Source organism: Protopterus annectens, chromosome 2.part1 (assembly GCF_019279795.1).
Source record: "Protopterus annectens isolate FY-2018-M chromosome 2.part1, PAN1.0, whole genome shotgun sequence".
Classification (NCBI taxonomy): domain Eukaryota; kingdom Metazoa; phylum Chordata; order Ceratodontiformes; family Protopteridae; genus Protopterus; species Protopterus annectens.
The window spans coordinates 266789624-266804225 of record NC_056729.1 but is presented as its reverse complement, the minus strand read 5'-3'; the positions used below and the strand labels follow the sequence as shown (position 1 = coordinate 266804225).

The following is a 14602-nucleotide window of genomic DNA, read 5'->3' as shown; positions in this document are numbered from 1 at the left end:
TGTTCCAGTCAGTGTTGTGGCTAGGTGCATGCATATCTGTCATCTGTTCTGCCTTTTCACATTTACCTTCTCACTTGTCCCAGTCAGTGTTGTGTCTAGGTGCATGTATATCTGTCATCTGTACTGCCTTTTCACCTTTACGTTCTCACTTGTCCCAGTCAGTAGTGTGGCTGGGTACATGCATATCCGTCATCTGTTCTGCCTTTTCACTTTTGGTGTCTCAATTGTCCCAGAAAGTGGTGTGATTGTGTGCATACGTATCAGTCTTGTGTTCGTCCTTTTCACCTTTACCTTCTCACTTGTCCCAGACAGTGGTATGGATAGGTGCATGCATGTCAATCATCTCTTCTTCCTTTTCACCTTTACCTGTCTCACTTGTCCCAGACACTGGTGTGGCTGTGTGCATGCGTTTCAATCATCTGTTCTTCCTTTTCACCTTTACCTGTCTCACTTGTCCCAGACAGTGGTGTGGCTGTGTGCATGCGTATCAATCATCTGTTCTTCCTTTTCACCTTTACCTGTTTCACTTGTCCCGGATCAGGTATGGCAATGTCATACCTCTTTTTTCTTCTCAACAGTTTTCCACTGTATATTTACCACCTGCTATTTCTTCATACAATAGTCTTCATGAACTTATGCAGAGGAACTCACTTATGAGCTGAAAAATCTCCTTGGCTTAAATCTTCCTGTGCAATTTTATTCCTGATATAAATTTTAAAAAACATAATGTACTTTCAAGTTTAATATAATTGTTGTTTTGATTTAACAAGTCTCTGGCAGTTTGTTTCACTGTCACAGTATAGCTCTGTAGAAGGTATTGAGTATGAATACAGAAATGTTTCTATTGCAAGCATTTTGAAATTACTGATATTCTTTCTATTTTGCAGAAGAGCCTTTCTATGAAAAGAGCATATCTCATCTTAGGCCTTTCTGTGTTTGCTGTGTTTACCAGTTCTTATCTCAACTTTCCTGGATCAGGAGGGCTGTGCACCCTGGTAATGGCCTTTCTTGCCGGAATAGGCTGGGCAGGAAACAAGGTAACTTTTTAAATATTTCTCTCTTCTTATGTAGGTGCCTTAATACACTACGCAGTTGGCATAATTAAATGTAATATACTGACAAATAGTATTTCAGGCATAGAAGCCCTTCACTGTACTTTGCTGTTTGAAAGGTTTAGTTTGTTGTACTATACTATTCTTTTCTCATTAAAAAAGTGTCAGTATAGTGTATTTGAACAATTCCTTCATATCATGTTAATCTTATAAAGCAGACAAAGTTGCATGGCTAACTAAAAAATGTATCTGAAGTAGTTTACTTCATTTGCTGTTCAACCTGTGGGTTACGGATCCATATCGGATCTGAGACTGCAGTTTTACCAGCATCTGATCCAAGGTCCAAGCTGCTCCCATTACCCATAATATACCCCTCCATCTCCTTTCTTCCCTCAGATCTCATTTGTCACGGCTTTGCCTAGCGTCTTGGTCTCAGAGCTCCAGGGGTGGTGCTTGCTTTAATAGTGTTTTTCTCAGAAATTTTGGGGTAAGAGTGTACTTTCTTAGTGTATTAGGTTAGGGTTTCCCTTTCCTTTCCCTCCCCTTCCTCGCTTTGCGTCGGGAAAAAAAGAAAGTCAGTTAGAGTTTCCTATAGGCAGTGTGTGTGTGTGTGTGTGTGTGTGTGTGTGTGTGTGTGTGTGTGTGTGTGTGTGTGTGTGTGTGTGTGTGTGTGTGTGTGTGTGTGTGTGTGTGTGTGTGTGTGTGTGTGTGTGTGTGTGTGTGTGTGATTGTGTGTGTGTGTGTGTGTGTGTGTGTGTGTGTGTGTGTGTTGTGTGTGTGTGTGTGTATATATATATATATATATATATATATATATATATATATATATATATATATATATATAGCCTAAAAATCAATAAATCAAAAAATCAAAGAAAAAAAAAATCAATCCTAAAAACCAAAAAACCTGAAAAGTCAAAATCCTGAAAACTCCAAAATCCTGAAGCCAAAAATCCAAAAAACAAAAAATCCTAAAAAGCCCTAGTATATAGACACTAAACACCGCCAACTGACCCCTGACCTAACTCCTAACTCTAATACTACCACCTATCCCTGACCTTACCCCCCTAGCCTAACTCTATCGCGACACACTACATAACACCCCGCCTAACCCCAATATTTGTCAACTCTGCATACATACCCTAACACCATTATAACATGCCTAACCTTAAACCACCAAACAACCTAAACTAACTACCTGACCCCAACGCATCCCTAACCACACAACAAACCAACACTTTTTTAACCTTAAAGCACGTATAACAAATGTTTGTGTTTTCAGGATTTTGATTTTTGTTTTTTTGTTTTGTCAGTTTGTCTTTTTTTTTTTTTTTTGTTCATTTCTTTTTTGAGATTTTTGAATTTGGGATTTTTGATTTTCAGGCTTTGGATTTTCAGGTTCATTCTGTGAATTTATATATATATATATATATCTGGTCTAAAACTGTCTTCTTCTGTTTACTTTCAGGTGTGGCTGATCAAAAAAGCCTGTCTTCAGAAAGTGCACAGAGTATGGCCACAAGTTATCCCCACCGGATGGCCACACTCTGTGTGTGGTATGTTTAGGGGTCACACATCTGTCAACCGACTGCTCTATTTGTGCGGGTTTTAACCCGCGGGCCTTGAAAGATCGCCAGGCCAAGCTGGTTATGAAAAGACTGTTGTCTGCTTTGGGGATGGCTGTCCCCACTACTACTGCTATAGTCACGACGGTGACTGCTTCTGCTTCTTCAGCTTCTTCCTCCTCCCAGGCCGGGACTCACTCTCCTGTTCAAAGGCCTGTTGAAGGGGATTTGCCAGGAAAAGAGAAAGACAAGACTAGGAAGAGGTCCCCGACCAGTCAGGTCCATCGGGTCCTCCCCAGAAACTCCAGTCTGTTTCCAGGCCTAGTACTCCTCAGCATTGGTCGCCTAGGTTCTCACCAGAGCCAGAGGAGGCTAGACCCTCTTCTAGGGTGTTGGTGCACTGGCCTTCTAGGTTGGCGTCAGTGGCTTTGTCGTCGCACTCCACCAGAGGTTTGAGTGAAGCAGAGATGGACAAAATGATGAGAAGATTTATTCACACCCAGATCCAGATGGGAGTGTTGCCAGCCCCCTCTCCCTCTGGAGGGGTGAGCTCACTCCCTTTTTTACACTCCAATAACTCCTTCTCCGATCTGACCCCCGGTATCGGAGTTTTTGGATCCGAGGAGTCTTGGAGTAGGGAGTCAGCGCCAATGGTACCTTGTACCTCGACTCCAGCCATTGCCCTGAGCATGTCAGATCTGATGAGTTCAGACCAGAACAGCTCTTGGAGCCGTAGTCTGGGCATCCGATCTGAAGCGGGGTTTCTGTCTGCTCCGGCCATGTTGGGTCATGTCCCCCCCCTTCGGCATCTCGGCACCTGTGGGCTCGGCTCCAATTCCTCCATCGGGTCCGGAGAGGGCAGCTTCCTTACTGGTTGCCCAGGAGGCTCATTCTCCTTTGGCATTCAATGTGGTGGAAAGGGTGCTCTCCAGTGGGTCGAGACCCCTGACTATTTCCTCAAATTCCACCCCGGCTTGCTTGGCTCTGGATTCGACCTCAGCCATTTTGTCCAGTCAGGGACAGCCCTTGCCCAAAGTATCCCAGGTGGTTCCCCTTGTAGAACAACAGACAGTTTGCGAGTCCCCTTCAGACAGTCCCACCGAAGAGGCTCCTTGCAAATGGATGTGCAAAAGAAGGCACCTGGACTCCTCCCCAGAGTCCTCCCCAAGGACACCAACTTAGAGGAGGGGGAAGGCTCCCCAAGATCACCCCCTTTGGAGACATCATGGAAAACCTGCGCCTAGCCTACCTCGGATGAGTTGGTGTTTCTGGAGGTCTTCGGCATGGGCCCGTCTACTTCTTGGGTGTCCCACTCCCACGGATCCATTGGTGGATCTTATCACCTCCCGGGCATGGAAGGAACCAAACACCGTGGAGCCATTTCCAAAGTGCCCAGACAAGATCCTGAGCCCCCCCATCGGATAGACCTGGTTGGAACAAAGGGTCCCATGTAGATGCTATGGTGGTAGCAGCAGCCACCAAGAAAGAACTGGCCCAAGAAAGTTTTACAGTCCATCCTTCTGACTGTGAGTCCAGGACGATGGGTCACCTAGGGAAGCGGGTGTATGCCTCAGCTACCTATTCCATAAGGGCGCTGAATTACCTGGCACATGTTACCTGACTACAGCGCAACCTTGTCAAAGAGATAGCTGAGTCGTCCCTGGAGTCCATGTCACCAGAGGATAAGTGCACATTCTCCATGCAGATGGTCACTCTGAAAGCGGTATCCAACACGTCCATACATCTCCTCTCCCATGCCATTGAAGGAGCGACAAGGGCGGCCAGGTCGGGCGTTCCCATGAGGTGTCACACTTGGCTCAGGCTGTGTCAGTTCATGGAGCCCTTTAAGGCGTCATTTGCAAATGCCCCTTATGATGGTTCTTCCTTGTTCGGGAAGACCATTCGTGAGACATTGGTCCAGAGTGAAAAGGATGGGAAAACACTATCTGCCATTGGGATCCACCTCTCTAACCATCAAAGATCCTTCTCTAGGAATCAGCGAAGGCAAAAGACAATGTGGTTCCGGAAGTCTCAGTATTTCCGAAATGCTCAGGACTCATCTTCGCCCAGAGGCAAAGGGGGTTTTGAGAGACACTGGCCCAGAGGCAGAGGCAATCCGAGGAATGTGGGGTCTTGAGAACTGTTCTCGGACAGGCCCGTGCAGCAGCCCTGAGGGGCTGCCCGAGTGCTGTGCTCTGCAGGCACTTGGGGGTCATCTTTCGTTCAACCTAACGGCATGGGAGTCCATGTCAACAGACTGTTGGGTGCTTCAGATCATATCCAGAGGCTATTCTATTCCCTTTATAGAATTCCCTCTTCCACCAAAACACATCCCAGATGTACCTCCCATGCAAAGGGAGGTAGCAGCGCTTGAGATAGACAAGCTGCTAAAGAAATAAGTCATCCAGCCCATCCCCCATGACCAGTCCAGATCGGGCTTCTACATCAGGTTCTTTTTGGTGCCAAAATAGACGGGGGACCTAAGACCTATTCTGTATCTTTTCATCCTCAACCTGTCAGTTGCCAAAGAGAAGTTTTGGATGGTCATGCTGCAAACCATCCTACTTTATCTGCAGGAGAAAGACTGGATGTACTCGATAGATCTCCAGGACGCGTACTACCATATAAAGATTAACCAAATGTAAAGGAGAAAGTATGCCTTGCAAAGTCACCAGAATCAAACCACACAAAAGCTTACTGAAGCCGGGTCCAGACAAAGATGGTCACACCATAAAGTCCGAGGGTATCCTTTAATTAAACTTCCTTTTAACGCAACAAAATACAACCAGTACCAAAGACTTCATCAGAAACAGGTAAAAAAAAATGAACAATCCACATACATCATTATCCAATAAGTAACACAAAATAATTAGTACCATAAAGATAAAAACAGTGAAGTCATGTGTACATACTATTTTTGAAAAAAGAAAGGAAAAAACTATTAATGGAAAACTCCATTGTAGTGGTGCTTCAGGAACAATGAAGTGCAACCAGCAAATATAAAAAGCATTGTAAAAAACATTGTAAAAAACAGAACTGTTAGACCTTAAATACATAATACTAAAAATACTCAAGATATAATTTAAAAACTATTTTTCTAAAATGGATATAGATTGTAGATCAATTCAGTAAAATTAAATATACTAACTGTAATATCAATTAATAATCAATAATATAATTGTTCTGAAGAAGTACATAATAAAACATGTTATAAAAAATATATATTATGAAAAATATTATGAGAAATATTATTTAAAATATATAAAATATATAAATTAGTGCAGAAAATATTTAAAATAGTGTAAAAAGTAAGGGACAAATGTAGGTTATTCTTATTTAATACACCCTCCTAGTTCGTTTCTTCGTTAGCTTCCTGTTCGTATAATTTAGCTGCCCTCAGCTTCAAGACAGGTGCTAGTGAGAGGTGGTTGTTCAACCCTAAGTCGTTGTTGGCTTCCAGCTTCAATTGCCAGAACAGTTCCCTATATTCTATATTGGTCTCCCATGCCCCCCCCCCCCAGTGGATCCAGTTCTGTCTTTTCTATCACATAAAAACTATATTTTGCTAAATCACAGGTAGTACTATGTCGAAATAGGGCATTAGTCTCATCCTTTTTCTTAATATCATTCAGGTGTTCGTAAATGCGTTTTTTGAACTTCCTGGTGATCTTCCCTATATAAAATGCCCCACAAATCTTACAAATAGCAATATAAACCACCCCCATAGTGTCATAGTTAGCAAAACCATTTGTCCTCAATTCTATCCCCCTTTTCTTTAAGCATACGGTTTCCCCTTGAAAAATACATGGACATTGCTGACACCTTCCACATTTGAAGGTTCCAGTTCTGTTTCTACTGGGTTTTGCCTTTTTAGTCTCCAGCATCTCTTTAATATTCCTCCCTTTCCTATAGGTAAATTTAAGGGGGGTCAAGGAAAATCTCCATCTATCCCAATTATTGGTAACAATATTCCTGATTGTCCCGGAATCAAGACTATAGTTGAGAACATAGTTACTGCTCCAGTTATTATATTCTTGGTTGTTTTCTTTCCTTTCCTCAGTCAGATTCGAATTCCTAACTCCTAATATGGGGGCAAATTTCTTTCCTCTTTCCTGTTTAACTTCAGCCTTAATTTCCTCCAAAAGCCCCAGTGGATATTTTCTTTCTAAGAGCATATTTTTTCAGTTTCTGACTTTCTACTTCATAGTCATTCTCATCAGATGTCATCCTACTACTCCTTATGAATTGCCCCCTTACAATGCCCCTCTTTTGGGAGAATGGATGGGCGCTAGTAAAAAACAAATTGGAGCTGGAAAAGTTTTTTTCCTAAAAGCCATAGATTTAAAATGCCCGGACCTAATCTCCTTTTCCAAAGCCACGTCCAAGTATTCTAATCTATCCTTGAAAACGTGGTGGGTGAACTTCAGAAATTCGGTAGTATCATTGATATACTCAATAAATTTATACAGTTGTTCCTCTGTACCTACCCAAAAAATTACAATATCATCCAGGTATCTACGATAATAATTCCAGTATTGGGAATATTGAGAATGAAAGATACATTTCTCTTCCCAGGTAGAAATCACTAGATTTGCATACATGGGAGCAAAAATTGGCTCCCATAGCAACTACGCTTAAATGTTTAAACAGTTCCCCACTCAAAAAAAAGGAAGTTATTCCTTAAGGTTAATTCCATTATTTCAATAAATAAGCTAATTTATTTGTTATCAATCCCTCCTTGGGACTCTTCAAACCATTCCATCCCGATAGTATGGGGTATTACGTTGAACAAATCCTGTATATCCAAGGTGACGAGGAAAAGTTCGTCAGTGTATAAACTCTGATCAATACTCCTTAAAAAATCCCATGAGTCTTTTAGTATACCTTTTCTTCCTGTCCATACTGTATTTAATTGATTATCAAGAAATTTAGCCAGGGGATATGCTCTGGATCCTGCGGCGGCCACTATAGGTCTTAATGGGGGGTCCTCACCATTTTTATGAACTTTCGGGATTCCAAAAATCGAAGGGATCTTAGGCTTTTCAATATAAAGAAAGTTGTATAAATCTGTACTAATATCCCCTTCTTCTAGCAGTTCCTTTAACATAAAGTCTATCCTTCTATAGGCTACATTGATTTCATTCCTTGATAATCTTGTATATCTGGTAGTATCATTGAGTATATCTAACATCTTAGCAGAATATAAGATACTATCCATAAACACTACACCCCCTCCCTTGTCGGGTTTCATTACCCTAATATATTTGTTGCCCCTTAGGGAGTTGAGTAGTGTATATTCTTCCTTGGTAAGGTTGTGGTAATACCTACGTTCCCACAAATAGTACTACTTTCTTTTTCCACCTGCATTTCAAAATTCTTCAATTGCGGGTGGAGAGGGGGATTGAAAGTACTTTTCTTTTTGTTCTTAGTGTTCCCCTGATGAGTTCCTTCGTCTTGATGCCCAAACATAATTTCACAGTTTTATTTCCGTAAAAAACAGCTTGAGGTCAATCAGCATACGAGAAATGTCGTTGGTAAATGTGGGAATAAATTTTAGACCTTTACTAAAAAGATTAAAATGTTGTAAGGTGATATCCACCCCACTATAATTAAAAAAACTAAAATCCCAATAGGAGTGCCTGTTACCCTCTATTGTAATACCTGTTTCATCAGTAAGTAACTGGGGGGTGTCCATCCCACTCTGATCTGGGCTCAGTAAAGCCTCCTGTTTGGGTATTCTCTTTTATATTTTTGATAATTTTGATAATAATTCACAGGTCCCTACCCTTTAATCCTCTCCGACATCCTAAGTTCCAGGAACTCTTGTGAGTCCTCTAAATTGTACATATCTACTTGGTTGTTGTGGGGATATTCCAAATCACCCCCCCCCCCCTCCAACCTATCTCTGTAATCCCTGTCATGGGAAGCTTTCCCCCTGTCTGGGAATGTATTTCCGACATATTTATTGTTAAACCCCCTAGGTCTAGGTTTAGGGTAATTCACCTTGTTCTTATATTCGTTAATATCCCAATCTAGTTTCTTACAGTTCCTATTGGTCCTCAATTTTCATCTTCATGTTAAAATATTTTTCTTTTTCTTCTTCTACAGTAAACAGTAAATCATTAAATATTAGCCGATTAGGCTTTTCAATATTGGACAACAGTACCTCCATTACCCTTTTGTTCTCACAAATAATGGATTTAACAATTTCTAAGCCACAATTGTTAAAAATACTCAGAAGTTCCATATGAAAGTTACTACCCTCAACTACGTTGTTGGGGTATTTCCAACCTCGCAGGCCCATAGGCACAATCCCTCTCCCCACACATTCCTGTAAGTAATTGTTGCCCATTCCAAGAGTTTTATATTTCACCATAAGGTCATATAACTGATTGACATTGGTGTTATAACTATTCACTACAGTAGCATTGCTAATTTGATTTTGATTTTTTTTAAAAATAGTACGTACACATGACTTAATTAGATTGTTTTTATCTTTATGGTACTAATTATTTTGTGTTGCTTATTGGATAATGATGTAAGGGGAGGGGTATATATGTGAATTGTTCATTTTTTTACCTGTTTCTGATGAAGTCTTTGGTACAAGATGAAAACGTTGGTTGTATTTTGTTGCGTTAAAATGAAGTTTAATTAAAGGATACCCTCGGACTTTATGGTGTGACCATCTTTGTCTAGACCGAGCTTCAGTGTGCTTTTGTGTGATTTTGACCATATAAAGATTCAGAGACACTCCAGGAGGTTCCTCCGCTTCTGGCTAGGAGCCAATCATTATCAGTTTTGAGCCCTACCCTTTGGTCTCACCATAGCCCCAGGGTGTTCACCAAGGTCATGGCAGTTGTAGTGGCTCACCTGAGGCTTCAGGGGACACAGGTCTTCCTGTATCTATTTTATTTATTTATTTTATTTTACATTTGTTGACTGAGCTAGTCTAGCTGGATATATTTCCATTTTCAGTAGAGGCCCGGGGAGAAAAGCTCCACACAGATATACAAAGTATAAAATATTGTTACATGGTGAAAAAGGATTAAAATAACAAAATAAAAACAGGTAGTTCGTACATTCTTGAGATAAAAACACTTGAGAAAAGTTACAGTAAAACAGAGTAAAGTTTAAGAGAGCTAGAACAGATATAATACTGTAAGAGTTATGTACAATAGATAAAAATACTTGAGAAACAGTACAGTGAGCAGAATATAGCTTAAGACAGCTCAAAAATAGAATAGTAAGAGTTATGCACAATAGATCATATGAGATAGAATTATTTAAACACTAAGTTGATTAGAGTTTAAAAAAGAGTCAGTCTTATTTACAAGTCAAAAGCATGTAGAAGTTTGGAAGTATGGCAAGAAGAGGAAGAAAGAGGGGTGAAGAGGATGGTTAGTCAGGGTTACTACAAGGGCATAGCCAGTGCATTTGGAGGTGTTTTCTAAGTTTTTGTTTAAAGAGTGGCAAGGATGTAGTTAGAGTTAGTTCAGTGGGTAGTAGGTTCCAGTGTTTTCCTGCTGTGTTGGTAAACAGAGAGTCACCAGCTGCATTATTAGACTTTGTTAAGCTGGCAAGAAGTTTGCTAGAAGAACATAGGGAGTTCAGATTATTATATGGGACTATGAGTTTTGAGAGTATAGGGGTATTATTGGGTTGGTAAAATATCTTGTGGGCAATTGTGAGTGGGGGAATAATCAGATGGTTTTGGAATTCGAGCCAATTTAGTTGTCTAAGATTTGAACAGTGATGGGTTCTGAAGGGATTGCCAGTAGCGAATCTAGCAATGTTATTATAGGAGGTTGCTAATTTGTTAAGGTTGGTTTTCTTAAGGTTGGTAAATATAGGTGAAGCATATAGGAGGGTTGAGATTAGATGGGAGTGAGCAATCTTGGCTCTGGCTGCTGAAGTTAAAAAGGGTTTTATTCTGTATAAGGAGCCTATTTTTCTGTTTACTGTTTTAATGGTATTGTTTATATGGTAATCAAATGAGAGATTATTATCAATGGTTATTCCTAGAAGTTTAGTGGTAGTGTCAGGGAGAATAACAGTACCATTATTTGAAAAGATTGAGAAGTCTAAGGGGGAAGACCTAGTAGTGGGTGTAAAGAGAAGGAGTTTTGTTTTTTTAGCATTAAGAAGGAGACAGCGTTTGGTAAACCATGTTTCTATAGTGTTGAAAACATCTTGATTAAGAGAATATAGTTCAGATGGAGAAGTTGATGAGCATATTAGTGTAGAGTCATCTGCATATTGAATACAAGTGGCTTGTGGAATTGCTACATGGAGATCATTAATAAATAAGGAGAAGAGAGGTGGTCCAAGAATAGAGCCCTGAGGGACCCCAATGGTAACAGGTAAAAGGATGAGACTTGATTTTCCCAGAGGACTGCTTGTTGTCTATTGCTGAGGTATGATCTGAACCATTTTAAGGCCAGAGAATCAAAGGAGAGAGATTCCAGAATATTGATTAAGAGGGTATGGTTAACCATGTTGAAAGCTTTAGAGAGGTCAATGAAGAGTGCAGATGAGAGGAGGTTTTTGTTACGGTTTCTATTGATGGTATCTGTGAAGGATAGAAGGGCAGTAGTGGTACTATGTGATGGTCTAAAGCCATGTTGACAGTGTGCTATTAAGTTGTGTTGAGAGAGATGGCATAGAATTTGTTTGTGAATGCCTTTTTCCATAATTTTTGTTAGGGGTGATAAGAGAGCAATTGGCCGATAGAGTAATCATTAGAGTTCCTGCCTTTATGTAAGGGGATAATGTGGGAGATTTTCCAAATATCTGGGATGGTTCCTTCTTGGATTGTCCTATTTATAAGGATAGATATAGGGTAAGCAATTTCCTTAGCTGCTTTTTGGAGAAATTGGGAAGGAAGTTGGTCAGCAGATGGAGTACATGGCTTAAGTTTTAGAATAAGTTTATAGATGAGAGAAGTAGAGATGGGTTGTAGTTTGAATTTTGTGAAAGAGTGTGGTAAGTCGATGGGAATGCTGGAGTTTTCTGAGATAAGTTGAGTAGCTAGAGATTGTATAGTGTCAATGAAAAAAGAGTTGAAGGTATTGGCAGTTAGATGGGGAGCATTTGGATCTGCATCAAGTGGGGTGGGTGTTCGGGAGTTACCTGGGGAAAGGAGCTTATTAATGCAAGACCAGAACTGTTGGGGATTATTTTGATGAGTTTGCTGAAGTTTACAATAGTAGTTTTTTTTATCTGTAAGTATAGCCTTTTTTGTGCTGTTTCTAAGCTGCCTAAAATATAGGTGATCAGAGCTATTTCTATAGGTTCTCCATTTAGCCCAGACTTTGTTCCTAAGTATAATTTGATTCCTAGTTTCATTAGAAAGCCATGGGGCTGGGTTAGACTTCATTCTAATGGAACGTTTTGGAGCATGCTTATCCAGGATAGATAAGAATGCAGTGTTAAAATACTGTACTGCCTCTTCAAGTGGGAGGGATTTTAATGGGTTCCAGTTGCATGCTTTAAGGTCAGTTTAAAATAATTCTGCCTTAAAGTGTTTGGTAGAGCGTGCTGTCCTAATGATGGGGAGGTTTGGGAAGTCTTTCTTTTCTCTAGTAATGTAGGTCAAGGAATGATCACTTACATTATCAGGCAGGGTTCCTATTTTGTAAGATTGTTTCACTTTGTTTATGAGAATCCAGTCTAAGGTACTCTCTTTCTTGTTAGGTTTGTTAATTCTGGTTGTAGAGGTTATAGTTTGGGTATATCCATGGAGGTTAATATGAGAGGTAGGATTTTCAGCACTAACACTTTTCTAGTCCATGTTAAAGTCACCTAGTATTATTGTTTCTTGGGGGTAAGTAGAAGACAGCCAGCTAAGAAATGCCTCAATTGTAGTGATATTATTTCTGGGTGGTATATAAATGCAGATAATGTATAAAGATTTGTTTATGTTGATTTCAGGCTTAGTAATGAGGATTTCTGCGTTGCTATCCTGGGTTGGATTAGATGGGAGGGTAGAGATATGAAGTCCATTTTTAAATAGAATTGCTACTCCACCACCTTTACGTTTTGTTCGGTCTTGTCTCACTATATTATAGCCTTGGGGAATAATTTCATTATCTTTAGTTTCTGGTTTCAACCAAGTCTCAGTGAGGCAGAGGATATCAAAGGAGTGAATATCTAAGAGGGCATGAAGGTGCATTACTTTATTATTGATGCTTTGGATATTAAGATGCCCTATTCGGAGAGAGCTATTGAGATTAGAGTGAGTTGTTTGGATTGTAGGGTTGGTAGGTCCAGGGTTGGGGTGGACGTCGCCATCTTTCAAAGTGGAATTATTTAGTTTTGTTCCTGAGTTGTATGTAAGGTAGGTTAACAGTTTCATTTTTTTTTTCTGAGGGTAGGTTCAGTTTGATGTGGGAGAGTCTATGGTATTTGGGTAGTAGGTAACTGGGATTGGAAGTTATGTCAGAATGTCTATCGAAGGATATGTATGTGTAGATTGCAGTTTGTGAGAATGGTTAAGATGGAAATAGTGCAGTCTTTCAAGGGAGGTAAGAAGGTAGGTTGAGATGAGAGTAGTTGAGAGTATGATTATAAGTGTTAGCTTGGTTAGATTAGGGAGAGGCATCTTGGGAGAAGTTTGTAAAATAAGAGCTCAAGTGTAGGGATATAATAGGGAGTGAGATGTGAAGGGGAGGAAGATAAAAGGAGTACAGGAAGAGAAAAGAGAGGGATATTATATGGATGAGTTAAAAATAGGAGGATATGATAGGGGTACTCTAAGGAGTGGCTTATTGAAAGTGATTGTTAAGGAGGTAGGGGTGTGGTTAGAGTTTGTGGGGAGGGGTGATGCATGAGATAGGTTGGAAGTGAGAGAGGGTGTGGTAAGAGAGGTATAAGAATAGGACCCCTGGGGGTGGGTGGGAATTGGGGGTAGGGTAGGGGAGCAGAGTGAGCCCGTAGGGCGAATGGAGCGGGTTACAGCTGAGAGAGACTGAGAGGCAATCAGTTATGGAGAGAGACTGAGTTCTACAGGCACAGGAAAGGTAAGAGACAATATATAGTTACTAAGTAGCAGAGAATACAAGGTGAACAAAGGTATAGCTGTGCTGGGGAGACAGTTACGTGAAACAGTTTTGAACAGCGAGAGAGGTATTTAGAGAAATTACCACAGGCAGGTTAATACAGAGGGAGTAATTGAGGGGCCAGTAACAACAGTAGTGATAGTCAGAGGTAGTGATAGTCAGAGGTATCTATATAGTAATGCTCCCAGATTTACCTAGGATAATTCCCTTTTCAAGCAGGTATGGGATAGGGGTAAGTACATGAATAGAAAGTACAAGCACAGATAACAGAGTCTGGCTGGTCTACAGGGCTAGTTGGGTTCTACAACCATTGAAAAAAGGTTCTACAACCAGTGGGAGAAGGTATCCAAAGCCTGAGCTCCCCTGCCCTCTAGTGGATAATGCAGGGCAAGCACTAACTCCACTAGGATAGTAGGAGAAGGGGGATAAGTTAATAGAGAGATGGGTGTGGTGGCCCTTACAAAATAGTTAACAATTTATAGCACCAGTAATTTAAAGTTAATGCACTCACAAGGTTACATTTAAACATACATATACTGTAGGATAACACCTACACTGTGAGGCTGAAATGTAGAGGGTCCAGGAAGATTCTGAAGGGCTTCTAAGTTGAGTTTCCCTACTATTCAGTAGGATATTATTAGCTTTACAGGGATTCAAATAGAGGGATCGGCTCTGACTCCACACAGGACTTACAGGGGTCCACACACCACCCGGAGAGCTAGGGACGTTTGGCCAGACCAGGGGGATTTTAAAAATGATCTAGATCTAGATGATTGGTTTCTTATTGCTCCCACTAAGCATCTACTTTTTCAAGACAGAGACTACTTTTTGAAGCTGTCAGACCACCTGGGAATCACTATCAACACAGCAAAATCCTCTCTGATCCCATTCCCGGTTCTAGAATACATTGGAGCAAGGATAGATACTC

General features: G+C 40.6%; 1 protein-coding gene across 4 annotated transcripts in view; it reads left to right on the top strand.

Annotated features, from left to right (window-relative positions):
* SLC9B2 (solute carrier family 9 member B2) overlaps positions 1 to 14602 on the top strand; it is a 504139-nt gene that overhangs the window by 330832 nt on the left and 158705 nt on the right. For all 4 annotated transcript variants that reach the window (XM_044062120.1, XM_044062122.1, XM_044062121.1 and 1 more), the window contains exon 9: positions 888 to 1037. In XM_044062120.1, coding sequence (XP_043918055.1) covers positions 888 to 1037 — 150 coding nt within the window. The remainder of the gene's footprint in view (positions 1 to 887; positions 1038 to 14602) is intronic.